This window comes from Gopherus evgoodei, chromosome 6, assembly GCF_007399415.2.
Source record: "Gopherus evgoodei ecotype Sinaloan lineage chromosome 6, rGopEvg1_v1.p, whole genome shotgun sequence".
Taxonomy (NCBI): Eukaryota; Metazoa; Chordata; order Testudines; family Testudinidae; genus Gopherus; species Gopherus evgoodei.
This window is the reverse complement of record NC_044327.1, coordinates 74653870-74672635: the sequence shown is the minus strand read 5'-3', so window position 1 is coordinate 74672635 and position 18766 is coordinate 74653870. Positions and strand designations below refer to the sequence as shown.

The 18766-nt window shown below is 43.8% G+C and overlaps 1 protein-coding gene across 13 annotated transcripts in view; it reads left to right on the top strand.

The window, feature by feature from the left end:
* CAST (calpastatin) overlaps positions 1-18766 on the top strand; it is a 110113-nt gene that overhangs the window by 78257 nt on the left and 13090 nt on the right. For all 13 annotated transcript variants that reach the window (XR_004001082.1, XM_030568036.1, XM_030568033.1 and 10 more), the window contains 8 exons: positions 33-137; positions 435-536; positions 2033-2134; positions 8160-8243; positions 9001-9048; positions 9244-9336; positions 9945-10046; positions 12142-12243. Coding sequence is in view for 12 of the 13 variants with exons in the window: in XM_030568036.1 (XP_030423896.1) it covers positions 33-137; positions 435-536; positions 2033-2134; positions 8160-8243; positions 9001-9048; positions 9244-9336; positions 9945-10046; positions 12142-12243 (738 nt within the window). In the remaining variant the exon portion in view is untranslated. The remainder of the gene's footprint in view (positions 1-32; positions 138-434; positions 537-2032; positions 2135-8159; positions 8244-9000; positions 9049-9243; positions 9337-9944; positions 10047-12141; positions 12244-18766) is intronic.

Genomic DNA, 18766 nt, shown 5'->3' with positions numbered 1-18766 from the left:
TGTATCACATTTGTGTCCATTTTGTATTGCAGCCTGTAAGTGAATCTGATCTTATTGATGAATTTTCAAAAGACTTTGTCTGTCCTGCGCCACCTGCAGCTGAGTCTAAACCATCTAAACCCACCGACACATCTAAAGTAAGTAAGTCTTCTTTGATCTTAAGTAAAAAAAAAAAATCTTTTTAATATTCAGTGTTCAATGTCACTGTCACTGGACAATTTTAGGATAGAGGAACACTTAAAAAAAGTCCATGGTTCTCTGGTTTCTGTATCCCATAATATTCTCTTCCCAGAAATATCTCCTCATTTTTATTTTCTCCATCAGCTGTTCTCAGTTGCATTCTGTTGAAAGGTTTATATCTCCATGTTCTTTCTGATTTTCGTTGCTTTGTGCTTCAGTGCATTAATAAAGTTCACTACATTTGTTTCTTTCAGAAACCTGCAGTTACTGCACCTGCAAAGGCTTCTGTGGAGGAAGTTGTCTCCTCTGCTGCAGTTTCTACTGTGCAGTCATCAGCTCCATCAACTACTACTTCAGTGAGTAACCTGTAGAGAATCGGAATTGGTGCTAAAGTAAAAACTCAAAGCTGTTCTGTGAAAAGTTAGAGAAGTATGGCTTTGTGGAATACTATTGCAAACTTCACAGTCAAGCACTTCAGAATAATCTCGTCATGGCTTATCTGTATGATATAGATTGAATTTCTGAAGGGGTACCTGTGATTTGAACTCTCGTGATGCCCCCTGGCATTTTTTCTTGAAACAGTTGTTTCACTATGCTTGAGAGTATATGCTTCAAATGCTTTCCTAAATTCTTTTTAAGATGATACTGTTTATGAACTTTTTATTGCCAGTAAAGATAAACATAATAAAACATTTTATGAAAAAAACTGCTGTCCTATGTATTTGGGAAGACTGTATTACTGGCAGACCTCCCTAACTCTGTGGTCATGGAGTACATAAATCAAAACTTGTGGAAGTGTCTAGTTGTTAATCATGTCTACCTAGAGAACACTCTGCCAAAGTCCTAGAGGATCTGTGCTGCAGTGACACACTTTAGCGGGAGAGGCAATTTATAATTAGAGCCATACCAAATTCTCAGTCCATTTTGGTAAATTACATGTTCATAGAATTTTAAAAATGTTAAATTTCATGGTTTCAGATATTTAAATTTTTGAAATTTCACGGTATTGTAACTGTAGGGGTTCCAACCCAAATTGAGGATGGGGGTTGCAAGACTACTGTAGGGGGTTGCGGTATTGACATCCTTACTTCTGCGCTGCTGCTGGCAGCGATGATGCCTTCAGAGCTGGGCTCCAAGCCAGTGGCCGTGGAGGTTCCTGCAACTGGGGGAGGTTCCCAGAGGTGGGTCTGATCTGGCCCTGAGAGTGGCCCATGCAGAGGAAGAGGAAGTTCCAGCTAGGTTGGGACTAGCAACTAGAGCCCAGCATATGGTAGCAGTCCCCAGCTGGGGTGCCTCAACCCATCCCCAGCTCTGGAACCAGCGCTTGGGGGCTAAAGGGGACTTGGACTGTCTGTGTGTGGAGAGATTTGGGAGCGCAGTGCCCCCCAACCATGGCACCTTGGGCGATCACCCACCTGCAAGGCCAGCCCAAAAGTTACGACCTCCTCCCCATACCATGCCATCCTTGCTTTTCTGCTGCTGGTGGTGGTGCTGCCATCAGAACTGGGCACCTGGCCAGAAGCTGCCGCTCTCCGGCTGCTCAGCTCTGAAGGCAACACAGAAGTAAGTGGCAATCCCGTGACCCTCCTATAATAGCCAGATATCACAGGGAGACCAGATATCATGGTCCATGATACATTTTTCATGGCCAAGAATTTGGTAGGGCCCTATTTATAATTTTTGAATTTATTAGTATGGATAGTTGTATCTTCTTCAGTTTTGCATATATGTTGGTTGCAAAGTAAAATTGTGTTTATAATCTATGGTTAGAAATTCTGAATACATTTCTTCAAAAACAGCTTAACGTCAGTAAAACTGCAGTTGTGTCTAATAACATCTAATGCTTTTGTAGGCTGGACACGTGTCAGATGAGGCAGTGGAAGCCTTGTGTGGTAGTCTAGGAAAGAGAGAGCCTGACCCAGAAGAAAACAAATCTGCTGTGGATAAAGTGAAGGTATTAAAATAGCCAAGCCTTCAAAAAACACTTTGTAAAAGTAGTTATCCAGAGTTATGTTGTAAACTATTTTACAGTGGGCCATATTTTGCCATCTATTTTAAAGCAGAACTTCCTGTTTAAACCAGTAGAGGGAATTCAGTTTAGAAACTTGTGAAGGGATCCTTAGGATGCAACCTGGACTGTGGAACTGCTGAGCCTTCCAAACCCATCAGCCTAGGCTGTCTGTCACACTGTGATACTGGTGTCTAACTACAAGTCTCTGTTAGGCACTGCACTTACACAGCCATCCACAGGCAGAGACATGCCCAATTATGTTACATGAGTGATCTCCCAGCCACTCATGAACCATCAATAGAGAGGCTTCAGCCAATTCCCCCCAGTTCCCCAGCCTTGCACCCTAGAAATACCCTGTCTTGCATTGCTCAAGGATCTCTTAGACAGTGCAAACTCATTAATAAGTTCACCACATGTTCATAGGAAAGTGGACAAGCACCAGCTTTTGTAACCTGAGCTGAGATTCCTCAAGCACTTCAACTAAAACCACACTGTTTTAGGTAAAATATAAAATGGATTTATTAACTACAGAAAGATAGACATTAAGTGGTTATAGGTAGCAGGCATAGAGATCAAAGTTGGTTACCTAAGAAATAAAACTAAATTTGCAGTCTTAATTCTAATTTAAACAGAGCAGCAAGATTTGAATCCGTCTCCCACCCTAGATGGCACAGGCAGCTTACAGTTCCTCAATACACAGACTGGTGCCAGGCTGAAAGAGTGTCCAATCTCCCTAGTTCAAAGTCACTGTCTTCCAGATGATCTTTCAGGTGTTGAGATGTGGGGGGAAGAGGCTAAGCGATGATGTCTTTACCATAGACCTTAGTCCAGGGATCGGCAGCCTTTCAGAAGTGTTGTGCCGAGTCTTCATTTATTCACTCTACTTTAAGGTTTCACTTGCCAGTAATGCATTTTAACTTTTTAGACGGTCTCTTTCTATAAGTCTATAATATTATAACTAAACTATTGTATGTAAAGTAAATAAGGTTTTTAAAATGTTTAAGAAGCGTCATTTAAAATTAAATTAAAATGCAGAGCCCCCTGGACTGGTGTCCAGGACCCGGGCAGCGTGAGCGCCACTGAAAATCAGCTCTCGTGCCACCTTTGGCACACATGCCACAGGTTGCCTACCTCTGCCTTAGTCCATTCCGTGCTTTGCTGCACATTGGGCCATCCACATTTGCCATCCTTGCCTGTCAACTGCCCTTCTCTCCAAATGTTCTCATTTCATGTTGAGGTGCTGCTTGTTGTTCAGAACTGTTCGTTTCCATGTTTTCGCGGTCTTCTCTCTTTCTTCTTGCATTTTCTGGTTTCCATTCAAAGGCAGTACTTGGTAAGCATTCTTTTTCCATTCTCAGCACATGTCCCAGCCACTGATGTCTTCTTTTGTAGATTATTTGTGAGAGGGTGCCTTGTCCAGTCATTTTTCTGTCTTCTTCATTCATCTTCCTATCTCTCTATGTTATTCCCAACATTCTTCTCAGACATTTGTGATGAAATTCATCCAGCTTTTGCGTCTCTTTTCTTGATAAGTTGCCATGTCCCACTGCTATATGCTGTGATGGCAATAACTATTGCTTTGTACACATTTGGTTTTGTCTTGAGGGAGATGCTTTTTAGTTGCCAGATGATTTTGAGTCTTCCAAATGCAGCATTTGCCCTCTCAATTCTTCTTATTATGTCCTCAGAACTAGTGCCACCTTGGTTGATGGTACTTCCAAGATACTTAAAATTGTCTGCCTTCTCCAGTTTCTCTTCTTCAATTTTGATTTCTGTTCCTATATTCCCCATTAACATGACTTTACATTTCTTTGCATTGTGTATCAAACCCATCTTCTCCATTACAGAAATGCTTAAATCAAGTAAAAGTAGTAGTCTGTTGGCATCTTCATTGATAAAAACGATGTCATCAGCAAAGTCTAGATCAAATAGCCTTGAATTGTTCCATTTTAGGCCATATGTATCACTATCGCATTGTTTTAATCCATAGTCAATGACTAGCATGAACAAAAAGGGAGACAGGATGCACCCCTGCCTTACACCTGTCTTGATGCTGGATGACTTGCTCAATCCATTTTCCATTTTAATGCAGCATTCTAAGTTGGCATAGAATGTCTTCATAATGTTAGTTAATTTTGTTGGATTTCCATATTGTTCCACAATTTCCCCCATTTTTTTTTCTGTTTACACTAATGAATACCTTTTGAAAGTCCACAAAATTGGCAAGACTGCCTTGGAATTCAGTTGTGTTCTCAATAATCTATCTCAGGGTGAAAATAGCATCTGTGCATGATCTCACATGTCTAAATCCAGATTGTTGTTCAGGTAGGATGGTATCAATCCTTCCTTTCATTCTGTTCAGGAGGACTGCTGCTAATACTTTACCTTTGACAGATAGAGGTGTTACTCCCCTCCAATTTGAACGATAGTTTAGATCACCTTTCTTTGGTAACTTGATTATGATACCGAGGGTCTGTTCTTCCAGCACTTTCTCCTCTGTTCATATTTTGTTGCACAGCGAACAGATGACTGATTCCATGTTTTCGCCTCCATTTTTAAGCATCTCAGGATGAATGCCATCCAAACCCAGATGCATTGTTGTTTTTCAGCTTCCGAAATGCTTTTTTTACTACTTAGATTTTTACCTCAGATACATCTATATATAGGTCTAGTGCTTTATCATTGTTAAATTCCAGTCTTGTAATTGGTTCTGGTTGGTTTAGCACTTCTTTGAAGTGTTCCACGCATCTATTTTCTTGTTCCACCTGTGTTTTCAAACTTTCTCCTTGTTTCTCTTTCTCTGGGATACTTCTGAATTTTGATCCGTATTGTGCTAACTGTTTCAGGATCGCGTAGACTGTTCTTGTATCGAGGAGGAGGGATAGCTCAGTGGTTTGAGCATTGGCCTGCTAAATCCAGAGTTGTGAGTTCAATCCTTGAAGGGGCCACTTAGGGATCTGGGGCAAAAATCAATGCTTGGTCTTGCTAGTGAAGGCAGGGGACTGGACTCAATGACCTTTCAAGGTCCCTTCCAGTTCTAGGAGATAGGTATATCTCCAATTATTATTTATTATTTCCCCTGCTTCTTCAGTTTCACTAGCCTTACTTTCCAGTTTTGCTTATCTCGTTTGCATTGTTTCTTTACTGCTTTGTCAAGGTTCTTGTACAGTAACTCCCCACTTAACATCCTCTCGCTTAACATTGTTTCGATGTTACGTCCCTGCTCAATTACAGAACATGCTCCATTTAAAGTTGTGCAATGCTTCGCTATAATGTCATTTGACTGCCTGCGTTGTCCACACCTGGCAGCCCCCATCAGCTCTCCTGTGCCCCCCAACAGCGCCTCCCACCTGCCGGCAGCCGCTACGGATCAGCGCCTTCCCCCTCCTCCTCCTGCCCACAGCAATCAGCTGGCTTGTGGCATTCAGGAGGGAGGGGGGAGGAGTGAGGACTTGACGCGCAGGCTCCCCCTCCCTCCTCTGCCTCCCAAATGCTGTAACCCAGCTGATTGCCGTGGGCAGGAGGCAGGAGAGGGAGGGGGAAGCCTGCGCACTGAGTCCTCGCTCCTCCCCCGTCCCTCCTGCCCCCCTGAACATTGCAAGCCAGCTGATTGCGCCAAGTAAAGGGGGAGAAGGGGGGAAGAAGAGGTTTGGGGGAAGTGGTGGCGTGGGTGGGCCGAAGGTTGAGCCCCCCACCCCTGGTGCTTGCAGAGTAAGGAAAGCTGCTGCTGCTGCCCAACGTGCTTCTAGCCTACAGCATCTTCATCCTTCTTGCCTGCTTCATTGTCTCCAGTGCCAGTGGGCTGTGCCTGTGTGGAGTAAGGTGGGAGCACCTCTCAACTATAGTCCTGTACTGTATGGCAAAAAGAAATTTCCCTGGAACCTACCCGCTTTACATTCATTCTTATGGGGAAATTGGATTCACTTAACATCGTTTCACTTAAAATTGGATTTTTCAGGAGCATAACTACAACGTTAAGTGAGGAGTTATTGTAGGTTTGTTTTGTTTCTTCAGTCCCATGTTGTAGTACTAGAGCCTTTTGTTTTCTTCTTTTGTCTACAATTTTCTGTGTTTCTTCTGAGATCCATTGTTCTTTATTGCTTCCTCTCTTTCTACCAATTATCTTTTCAGCTGCTTCTAGCGTAGCTGTTTTGAAAAGATCCAAGTATTTTTCCACTCCATTTTCTTCAAGATCTTTAAGGGCCTTTTTACCTCTATCTGGTACTCTTTTCGTATCCTGCAATCTTGTAGTTTCTGTGTATTGTATCATCTGAGTCCGTGTTCTTTCTTTTAAGTGCTTTAAACGTCAGTTTGATGTTTGTTTTCAGCAAATAGTTATCACTCCCTATATCTGCTCCTCTGAATACGCTTGTGTCTAACACTGATGTTCTCCATCTTTGACTAACACAGATATAGTTGATCTCATTTTGTGTACGGCCATTTGGTGAAAATCCGTGTCTTTTTGTGTATGTTTTTATGTTGGAAGAAAGAATTGCAGATACTAAACTTGAATTTTGTGCTGAAAACAATAAGTCTTGTGCCATTGTCTGACATTCCAGTTGTATGTGAGCTGATGATTGTTTCCCAGCCTCTTCTTTCATTTCTGATCTGGGAATTAAAATCTCCCATAACCAGGACAAGATCGTGGTTTGGTATTTCTTTCATTATGATTAGGTCACTGCCCCTCTTTTATACTTTCTTCCCGCTGCTAGAAAGATCCTTGCTGTGACATGGGTTAGTCCATCCCCATGGCATACTTGCCTTCTCTGAGGAGTCCCCGGGAGAGTGGATCCTTTTTATTGGCCATCAGCACCTATCTGTTTTGTTGCAACTGAAAGGCCTGTTATGGGCATTTTCTAACCTCAGAACATATTTCAGTAGCACATATAGCAGTCCTTCATAACTTCACATACAAAGATAGTACATATAATTCAACATGATATTTTTGTTCAACAGATCAAGACTTTTAAAATAATACCTTACAAGGCATACTTGTACAAATCATATCATAGTCGTATCACAGTGGTGAATATGCAGATTCCAGGGTGCTACTTGGAGGTAGAGTTTCACAAAATTATTAGTATAAATTAGTGCAGAGTGATTTATAAGTGATTTTGTTGTAAATTCACTTTAGGCATGCATACATACCTTAAGAATGAAATATTTGGTAACACAGTATCCTTTTTACATTCACACAGCAACAAAAAAAATCAATTAGTCCCTTAAAAGAAACCCATTTAGATTTGTGCTGGTTTATTATTTAAGTAAATTTCTCCCTTCTTTCGAACATAAAGACAAAGGAAGGAATGAAATGTATAGCTACATTTGTTTGTAAAGGTGTTCTATGATTGAAACAACAGGGTTCAATATATTACTAGAAGGATCTTTCACTCTGTTGGACATAGTCACAATTTTTCTGTCAGCCTTAAAAACCCTGTAAAACCTTATGACCTCTGGGTCAGGTATTACTTAAAGCAGTCAAAGATAGCTGGTGGAGAATTACCCCGGCTCATGGGAACTCTCAGCCAGCAGAAAGCTGCTGCCTTTTTCCCCAGCTACCTTCCCAGCTTCCCTAGGCCTAATCCCGCCCCCTGTGCAACCTAACCTTGCAGCCCTGAATAAGGGAGCTGTTAGTGTGTTTCATACAGAGAACAGAATCAAGGCCCATGGGAGTTTTTATTGTTGTTGGTTTATACTTACTCTCATATTTACTTTTATCAGTTTTATACCAAATACAATGCTATTAAAATGGATGGAATTACTCCTCATTTTACATTGAAATAAGTGGGTGGAGAATCAGACTTAAGACTCATCAGAAGAGAGGATGAGATTTTGCCTGATAATTAAACTGCATTTGCAAGGGAACATCTGGCTACAATGATGTTGTACTGGAAGAGTGTTAAAAACTTGCTCACATGCAGTATGTAAGAAATGCTGAGAAATGTTCCACTTTTGTTTTCCCCCTTAGGAGAAAGCCAAACAAGAAGAACGAGAAAAACTGGGTGAAGATGAAGAAACTATCCCTCCTGAATACAGATTAATAGAAGCTAAGGTAATTCCTTTTAATATGTTTCTGTATTCTTTGCACCTGTTCCTTTGTTCTTGGATATTGCTTCAGGCACCACGGTAATACATAATGAATGACTTCATTGTAATTTGTGGTTCATCAGCATATCTGAATACTAGGAAGCTTTTATTTAGATATCTAAATACGGGTAAAGGTGGTTTAGCTTTATGCACCCAAATGTGAATAATTCTGCCTGAGAGGGGTGAATTGGATTATTTACTCTTTGTGCTTCAAAAGAATAATTATTAAGTTCCAATCAATTACCTTGCTGTAACACAGTGAAGCTGATGGGATTTTTGCAAATGTCACCAAGGGCATAATCTGATGATAATAGGGTTGCACAGGCATAAATGAGGCCTGCAAAACCTTTTGTTGCTGATGTGTTAGGAAATTACCCTCCTTGACCCTAAGTTCTGGAGTGATTATGCAGGGCTACAGGTTAGGCTTTCATTTGCAAACTGAGCATATTTGATATGGAATGGAGAGACAGTTAAGCATGGAAGCTCACGATGACATTTTTGGAGTCTCTCTTTCAGAGTAGAACTATATTTTAAATTCCTGAAACTGCATTTATGTCGAAAGCCTGACCAATGGCTGTTGTTGTTTTTTTTTTTTAAAAAAAAAAAGAGGGGGGAGGAGAGGCAGTGTAATAACATTTTGTATGTTTTAAACCCCCATTACCAAAAGACTTCTGTTTTGTGATCATAGAGAACTACTTTGTTAAACAATGTTTTCTCTGTAGAATAAAGATGGAAGACCACTCTTGCCAAAATCTAAAGAAGAAACCCAGGTCAGTGAGTAAATATTCAGAAAATCTTTCACTTTTCCATTTGTCATTCCTTAAACAGAGAAGGAAAAGATTTCCTATTCTTTAAGCTTTTAGCTGTATTCTGACTCTCTAAATTATGCAGGTGTAATCAGAGCAATCAACAGATTTCAAACAGAAAGGATAAAAAAGTTTGGTGTTATTTCTTTTTAATTGTAGTCCATGAGTGAAAGTGATCTCTTGGATGCTTTGTCAAAGGAATTTTCCAGTTCCCCAGCAACCTTACCTTCTGCACCACTAGCTACACCTAACGTAAGATCTCTGAATTTACTTAATTTGTATTATTCAGTTTTATATTCAAGTTGTTTTAATAACTTGTATTTTCCATGATTTTTATAGTAAATGTAGAAGGAAAAAAACAGGCCCAGGCTTTCTTAAATTATGAGAAAAATTGGGGTGTGTTTTATTGTTGTGTCTAATTTAACAGATGTTTGCATTGGTAACACAATCATTGAGACTTTTCAAAGCAATCTAGAGGATTTAGACATGTGGGGTGAAGTCCTAAACCCATTGTAATCATTATGATTGTTTCCATTGACTTCAGTGAAGTCAGGATTTCACCCACTAATTTTAATGGAGAGTTGAGCAAGTTACTTCTGAGGTATGAAATGTAGAAAACATAAGTTTAAATGACTTCTTGAGAAGGGTTATGCCCTCTAATGGGGATGGGGAAGGGGAAGGGAGTGAATTAGGCTGAAATAGATACAGTATGTTAGAAGAATCAAGTCCCAGATGAGCACTGTACAGGATGAAAATAACATAGTTGTGCGTCCCAGAAACTTGGGATTTCCTATGTATGTTTATAGTATTATATACACTGGTAACAACATTTTTTTTTTTTTTTTTTTTTTTTTTTTTAGAAATCCACAGCTGTTAAATCTTCCCCAGCTGCCTCTGAAGAAATTGTCTCCTCCACCACAGCTTCTGCAGTGCAGTCAGCAGCTCCTCCAGCTGCTACCCCAGTAAGCAGCATTCATTGTTGTTGATGGTGATGTTCATACTAAAACCTGTTAGAGGAAGGAAATAGGAGATCTTTTTAGAGTAGTTCTTAATGGTGGACCCTGTTGTAAAATTGAATCATTTTACTGTTGAAACTGGCTATTAAGAAGATAGATTTTTCTCTGGAAAAGAATTCTAGGCTTCTGCATTTTGTGTACAGTTTTGCACTATGGCCCAAATTTTGGCTTATTTTACATATATGCACATTCCAGAAACCCCCTGGCCAGCACCAGGAATGGATGTAAGTTGTCCATCCCTTTTCTGGTTCCTTGAGAAATATGGAAGGCATAACTAGATGTGACCTAGAAATCATGGGCTGTGATTGTGTATGTAAACATGTTAGTGCAAGACTCGGCAACAGTCTGTATGAATAGCCCCCGTTCAGCTCTGAGTTGGAATAGATTTTATAATTGATCTGTGAGAGGGACTGGTCTTGGCCAGAATAGGAGCATACATCCACGTAATTTTTTTGCAGTGTGTATGTGCACAATTTTGAGACTTGTTATGCTTTTTTTCCCTCTTATATCTTCCAGAATGTAACCCTATGTTTGGTCAGCTAAATACAAATACAAGCTAGATCCCCATGGTGTACCCTCGCAGGACCATGTGGTTCTGTGATTTTTGTGAGGCCTCTGCAAGTGGGGTTGAGGCAAAAAATGCAAGTAAAAGTAGAATACAATACTTGTCATTGTGACAAATCACTTCTACAGGAACAGCAGGAAAAGTAAGGGTTAATGGGGAAGAGTGCTGCTTCCCCTCCTGCTATAAGCAGAGGAGGGCTCTCCTTGGCTAGGGTAAGCAGTGTTCTTACATATCCCCAACTCCTTCCTTGGCTGGTGCAGTGAAAGCTCCCACTTCTGTTTCAGTCTATTTTAACTGCTATATTGGAGAAACTCCTGTGGCTCACATTTTGTTAAGAAAATAAACTTAACTGAGGCCTGGTCCACACTACACTGTTAAACTGATTTTAACAGCGTTAAATCAATTTAACGCTGCACCCATCCACACTACACTGCTCTTTATATTGATTTAAAGGGCTCTTTAAATCAATTTCTGTACTCCTACAAAACGAGAGGAGTAATGCTAAAATCGATATTACTATATCGATTTAGGATTAGTGTGGACGCAAATCGACGTTATTGGCCTCATTATTTTACAGTAGCTACCCACAGTGCACCGCTCCAGAAATCGACGCTAGCCTCGGACCACGGACGCACACCTCCGAATTAATGTGCCTAGTGTGGACGCGCACAATCGACTTTATAATATCTGTTTTATAAAATCGGTTTAAGCTAATTCGAATTTATCCTGTAGTGTAGACGTACCCATAGAAGCTAAAGTTTTCAGTAGGTAAAACCTACGTGTATAAGCAATGGACAGCACGTTCTGGAAGGAAAAAACCTTTTAAATGTTAATGGAAACATTAAACAGCCAGAGAATTTTAACTTACGCAACTGGCACTTGCTTAGCAGCTCCCTATACACTGCAGTAAAAAAACCTGCTGCACCGAGTCTCAGGCTCAGGCTGTGGGGCTAAAGTTGTAGTGCAGTGTAGATATTCAGGTCGCAAGGAGAGGGGAGAGAGGGTCTCAGAGCTCAGGCTGGAGCCCAACCCCAAACGTTTACTCTGCATTTTTCAGCCCAAGCCCCACTAGTCCAAGTCAGCCAACCCAGGCCAGATACATTTGTGCTGCAGGTCTTTTGTTGCTGTGTAGTCGTACCATTGGCAGAATGAGGTAGCACGTTTGTTATGATGATCCATTTTAAAACTGTTTCTAGTGTAGATGTTGTCCTAAATTAGAATTGGTTTGCTTGTAGCAGACGAATGCCAAATAAATTTCTACTCCACTTGCCTACTCTGTTATCTTTTTCCCTTTACTCTGAACATCCAATAATTTTCCAACTGTTGTCACTACATTGCAATTAATTTTATTTATGGTATTTCAAAGGCAGAGTAGACTTTGTGTTGGATGAAGTTAGTGTTTATTATACCTTGTTTAAATGGAGATTTTTTGTGACACATGTTTTCTTGAATATATTTATATTTACATTTTGTTAGGGTGGGAAAGAGCAAGACAATGCCCTAGACCTCTTGGCTGGTTCACTGGGACAAAGAGAACCTGATCCTGATGAAAACAAACCAGTTGTGGATAAAGTAAAGGTAGTGAAATATTCTCAACTTGTACCACCAAAAATAAATGGAACATCTGCCCTGTCTATTCTTAATCTATTTATTTTACACAGAAGAGAACATGGTACATCATTTTCAAGCACAAGAATAATTTTAGTGAAGATAAAGCATGCGTGTATGCTATGCTTAATTTATGCATGTTTTTTTCAAAAAGTTACATGTTTAATTGACCTGTTCATTTCATATTGTAAATCTAAAAGGTTTAAACACCAGGGTAGTCATATTCAGATTTTCATTAAGTTTTGTGTTGAATCCATAAGTGCTTGATGCCATCTGAGACAATTGAAAACAATTAGGAGCTGAAGTTTGTTGTAAAAGAAAATCAAAAGTATTTAATCTAGTACCTGTGCAATTATTTCTGTGATTACATTTCAGATTCTTTTCTAATCTTCATTTCTAAAGTGACTTTGATCGCCTGTTGTTAAATTGAGTTTTATCACATTACACATAGCAGAGTAAACTAATAGACTGTTAATGATATTCTTGAAATGAAAAAATCATGTTGTACTGGGGTTTCTTTTCAGATGTGTGCGCTCAAGCCTACCCCCACGTACACTTGTCAAGACTTCACATTGTACCACCCCTTTAGGTATAGAGTGTTGTATTCTTCAATGCTCTTCCTGCCATTTCTTTGGTTGGCTAAAGGTTATTAGTAGAAAATAATGCAAAACTCTTCTCCTAACTGCAGGGATTAAAGGACAATCCTGAACCATTGAAGTCAATGAGAGATTTGCCATTGACTTCACTGGGGAAGGAGTAGGCCCATGGTACAGTTTTTTATTTTTTATCTACAAAGTTTATAATGTTTAGCAGCCTAAGAAGTTGCCAAACTGGCTTTGTCCATGTTTGCACACTCTACAGCAGAGGTTTTCAAACTGTGGGGCATGCCTACCTAGGGGGGCGCAGAGGAACACTCAGGTGGGTGAGTGGTGACACCAGATGGCTCAGGCTTCAGCTCAGCGGGGCTCGGGGAGGGACTGCCACTTCCACCCCCTAACTCACCTATTTTTGTCTGGGTTGAGGTGGCGCAACTCAAAGTGGGGGCACAACTTAAAAAGTGAAAACTGCTGCTCTGCAGCTATCAGCCCACATAGCCAGATTTTTCAGGATGTTGCAGTTCCTGATATTTCTGGCCAAATAGGTTGTATGACAGCCAGTTCCTCTCTGGTATCTTCAGTTCTGTTCTCTACCTCCTTAGCCTTTAATTCCCAATGTTAACATTTTGAAGGAGCCCTGGTTTAAAGCCTTAGATTTTCCTCTTAGCAGCTCAAAACAATTAGCGTTTTTGACACATTAAATAACCACAAATTATACACTCACTGGAATGCCATTGACACCAGTAAGATTGGACAGGTTAAAAATAAGTTCAGAATTTGGTCCCTAATTTTTAAAGAAAATACTGTATGGAGTGATATTAAATATCCTGCAATAAATTGCCCCGAAGGGTGTCCAACAAACTAAGAATTGATGTAATAGATTAATTATATTTTTAATGTTGGTAAGTGACAGCATGAGCCCTGGGCTGGAGAGAGTTTGCATGTGTTAATCAAAAAGCCCAAAACTTGGTATCTCTGCATCACAGTACAGTATGCGTATGTTAACTTGTATACCTTTTTTTTAAACACAGAAAATGTTTATAAGAAATTAGGATGCTTTGTTTTCTAGTAAGAAAGAGAATTCTCTAAATTCTTTGAGTGCTTGCTCATGTCCATTCAACTTAGGTGTGTGTGTTCGCCACGTGCACTGGTGCTGGAAGCTTTTTCCCTCAGCAGTATCCGTAGGGGATCAGCTCTGGCACCCCCTGGAGTGGCACGCACATGTTGCAGTATATAGGGCACTATCAGTTCCCCCCCACTCTCAGTTCCTTCTTGCTGCCAGTGACAGTGCTGGAATTGTTGCAGCTTCAGTTAGTGCTGTTGCTGCTCGTTTGTACAAACTAGTTATCTCACGTATTATATAGTGTATATAATTTTCTGTTAATGTTTATAAATCCCTTAGCTATAGTTAGAGACTTCATAGGTAGGGATAGCTCAGTGGTTTGAGCATGTTCAGTCCTTGAGGGGGCCACTTAGGGATCTGGGGCAAAAATTGATCCTGCTAGTGAAGGCAGGGGGCTGGACTCGATGACCTTTCAAGGTCCCTTCCAGTTCTAGGAGATTTGTATATCTCCAGTTATTGGTTTTTTTTCTTATTTAGGTCCTGAACGGGACTTTGCTTCAGAATGGGGTATGCCTCGATCCCCAGTCTTTAAGCTCTGTGGTTGCTGCAAGAGGTCTATGCCCATTAGTGATCCACACAGCAGTTGTCTGCTATGCATGGGCGAAGGGCACTTCTCTTAGTGAAAAGAGAAAAATTTGCATGTCCTTCAAGCCAAGAACTAAGGAGTGCGATATTCATTTAAGAGCACTCCTTATGGAGTTGGCCCTCACCCCAGTCCTGGAGCAGCACTCTAACTCGGCGCTGAGTACTGTGACCTCGGTACACAGCGCCCCACTGAGACCTTCCACTGGCTGGCACCGATCCCCATCCGTGGCTGCTACCAAGAAGGCGGGGCAAAGCGGTCTCCAACTTCCCACAAGGGGAGGGATAAGACTGGGTGTGCGAAGGTCCCTCTTCACCCATGTCCCTCTTCACCAAGTCAAGATCTCAGGCCCATGCTGCAGTGGAGCGATGTAGCCTGACCTGCTCCCCGCCACGATGGTGCCTCCATCAGCTCTGGAGGCCTTGCAGGCAGCGCAGGTGATCATATCCCTCCTGCTGCCACTTGCACCAGCTCCTGCAGTTCCCCGGTCACAGAATAAACCTGTGTTCGGACTGCTTCAGTTCCCACCTCAGCGGCACCATTCCCCGTTGCAGGGGACATCCCACCAGCACTCGCCCTCCCATAGCCTCCATGCATCTGACGTGATAGGCAGATGCAGTGCAGCCCCATTTGGTCCCCAGACCTTGCGCGTGGGCAGAGAGGCTCAAGGCCACCAGCCACCGGGCACAGACCTTTGGAGGCATGCACCCCCCAGCAGGAGTACCAGTCCTAGTATCTCCAAGACCGTGGTACCACTCCAAGGACCCTTCGAGGGATCGATGTTACCATTCCTTGGATCGTTGCCAATCCCCTAGGAGGGCATCACCCCGTGCAGGCACTTCCCGGCACCAGGCCCATTCTGACTCCCGGTCCCAGTCCTCATCCTGGTACAGCTCATCAAGCGCGAGATGTAGATCGCCAGCTCTAAGCTGTCGTGGATCCGTTGAGCGCCACGGGTCCCTAAGAACCCGTTCCAGATTGGATTCCAGGTGACCAGCACTGGTAGGGACAGAGCCACCATTTCACTCTGTCCCGGTCACCTAGGAGCAAACGCTCAGGATCCAGCTCTGGTTTGGAGTGAGGCTCCTTGACAGCGAGACAAGCTCCAGTACCGTCTATACTATCGGCACCGAAACTGGCCCATCGCTTCAAGCACAGTGGCCGGTGCTGTGGTATCCATGGATCCCGTGGGGTTTCACCCAGCCCTCCCAGGCTGCCTGGAGAGTCAGAGACACCAGCTGCCTCTCTCTCTCACCCTCCTCCAGTGCACAAAGCCTCGAGTGTGAGGACCCCACAGGTCAAAGAGGAAACAGGAGGAGAACAAGCTACTGGACCGCCAATGGTTGTGGAGGACCCTCCAGCAGCAGCATCTTCATCATCATCGCCAGATGAGTCATTAATGGGGCCCCTTCCCCCAGTTCCTCCGGAGGGCGCTAAAGCGCACCAGGAACTACTGAAGAGGGTCACTGCTAGGAGCTAGAGGAGCCTTCAAACTCTTTTCAATGTCCTCTGCTCCACAGCACTGGCCAGGGTGGCACTTACCCTTCATGATGGGGTCTCTAAGATCACTAATGCCCTGTGGCAAACTCCCTCCTCCCTGCCACCCATCTCCAAGGGGGCTGAGCGCAAGTACTTTGTGCCATCCAAAGGCCATGAGTACCTGTACACCCACCCTGCTCCCAACTCCCTAGTGGTAAAAGCGGTTAACCACAGGGAGCGACAAAGTCATCCCGGGGCTATCCCTAAGAACAGTTACTCCAAGAGACTAGACTTGTTCGGGCGTAAGGTTTATTTGTCCTCTAGTCTCCAGTTGAGGGTGGCCAACCATCAGGCCCTCTGGGACGCTATGATTTTAACATGTGGCAAGCCATGGCCAAGTTCGAGGGCTCTCTTCCTGAGGCTTCTAAGAAGGCATTCCGGGCTATTATGGAGGAGAGCACCTCTGTGGCTAGGGTGATGCTCCAGGTGGCGTCGGATGTGGTGGATACTGCCTCCCAAACCATAGCCTCAACCATCACCACGTGCCAGACATCCTGGTTTCTCCTCTTTGGCTTGTCCACGGAGGCTCAGCAGTCAATGCTAGACCTTCCCTTTGATGTGCAAGCCCTATTTGAGGAACAGACGGACAATAAGTTTTATGGCCTAAAGGACTCCTGCACGACCCTTAAAACACTGGGCCTTTATGTTCCTGGCCCTGACCGCAAATGATTTAAGCCGCAGCAGGCTCAGGGTCAGGGGAGCCACCCTTGCCAGGAGCCTCCCCATAAGAAATCCAGAGGCTACTAGCCAACAGCCTTCAGAAGACTCTCAGTTGAGCTCGACCCACAGTAAGCAGACAGGCAAGTGTTCATTTTGAGGGTAAGCCCTAGGGTGACCTACCGGACTGTTCCCAGGATCCTCCCTCCCCTGTTTTTGCCAACTACCCTTTTCCTTTCCTCCCTGCATGGGCATCTAGAACATCAGACCTATGGGTCCTCAATATGGTGGCGTAGGGTTACACCCTTCAGTTACTTTCTACCCCACCTCCCCATCCCTCTTCAGGGTCTCCTCGTGTAGGAGGTAGGGCGGTTACTGCAGCTAGGTGCGGTGGAGATTGTACCTCCAGAGCACAGGAACAAGGGGTTCTATTTCTGCTACTTTTTAATCCCAAAGGCCAAGAGCGGTCTGTGACCTATCCTGGATCTGCAAGACTTGAACCACTTTCTAGCAAAGCTGAAGTTCTGCATAGTCTACCTGGCCTCCATCATCCCCTCCCTGGATCCAGGAGACTTGTATGCCACCCTCTGTCTGAAAGATGTGTACTTTCACATTGCCATCTTCTAGGGACACAGACACTTACTCCGGTTTATGGTAAGTCCCAACCACTGTCAGTTCGCGGTCCTCCCGTTTGGCCTAGCGACAGCACCTCAAGTGTTTACCAAGTGCATGTCAGTGGTGGTGGCTTACCTCAGACATCGGGGTATCCAGATCTACCAGTTCCTCAATGACTGACTGGCTAGTCAAGGGCAGCTCCAGGTCCAAAGGCATGTCACGATGCTGTTAGTCATCTGCCGTCACTTTGGCCTGTTGGTGAACGACAAAAAAAAATCCACGTTCGTTCCGGTACAGAGGATAGAGTTTATTGGAGCGGTGCTCGACTCAGCCTGCTCCAGGGCGTTCCTGCTGCTGGAGAGGTCCAGGGCACTGACGGACCTCATCGCAGAAGTCTCCACGTTTCCCCTGACCCATGGCCAGGGTTTCCCTGTGCCTGCTAGGTCACGTGGCGACATGTACATATGTGGTGCGCCATGCCAGGCTCCGGATGCGACCCCTGCAGCTATGGCTGGTGACGGTCTACTCCCACTCCAGGGACCACCTGGAAAAGATCATTACCATCCCTGCGCAAAAACAGTACTTACCTCGCTGCAATGGTGGAGCGACCCCGGGAAAGTCCTGGAAGAAGTTCCCTTCATCAGCACTCCTCACTCAATCGAGTTGGTTTCAGATGCCTCGGACCTTGGCTGGGGGTGTGCACCTTGGCACTCTCCAGATCCAAGATTATGTGGTCCCCAGAGGAGTTGACGCTAAAGATAAATGTCAAAGAACTCAGGGCGGTGCACAGAGCATGCGCAGTCTTCCTCCCTCACCTGTTGGGCAGAGTGGTCAGAGTCCTGACGGACAACACAGCCTCAATGTTCTACATCAGCAGACAAGTGGGAGCGCAATCCTCAGCCCTTTGCCAGGAGGCACTCTGTCTCTGGGACTTCTGCCTCGACCACGGAATCCATCTAGAAGTGTCACCTTCTGGGTGCCAAGAAGACGCTAGCAGATCACCTAAGCAGGGACTTCTCCCATCACGAGTGGGTGTTCCACCTGGAGGTAGCCAGCACGATCTTCCAGAGGTGGGGAACTCCCCCAGTGAATCTGTCCACGACCAGGCAGAACAGAAGGTGCCACAGGTTTTGCTCCAGATGGGGTCTGGGCAAGGGCTCCCTCTTAGACGCCTTCCTCCTGCCATGGGCAGCAAACCTGATGAATGTGTTCCCTCCAATTCCGCTAATCAGCAAGGTCCTAGCAAAAGTCAACATTGCCCCAGCATGGCCTCACCAGCACTGGTTCAAGACGCTGTCAAGCTTTTCAGTGATCCTTCCCTGGCCCCTGCTGAATCAACTAGATCTGCTGTCACAAGTTCACAGTCGACTGGCCCCCCAG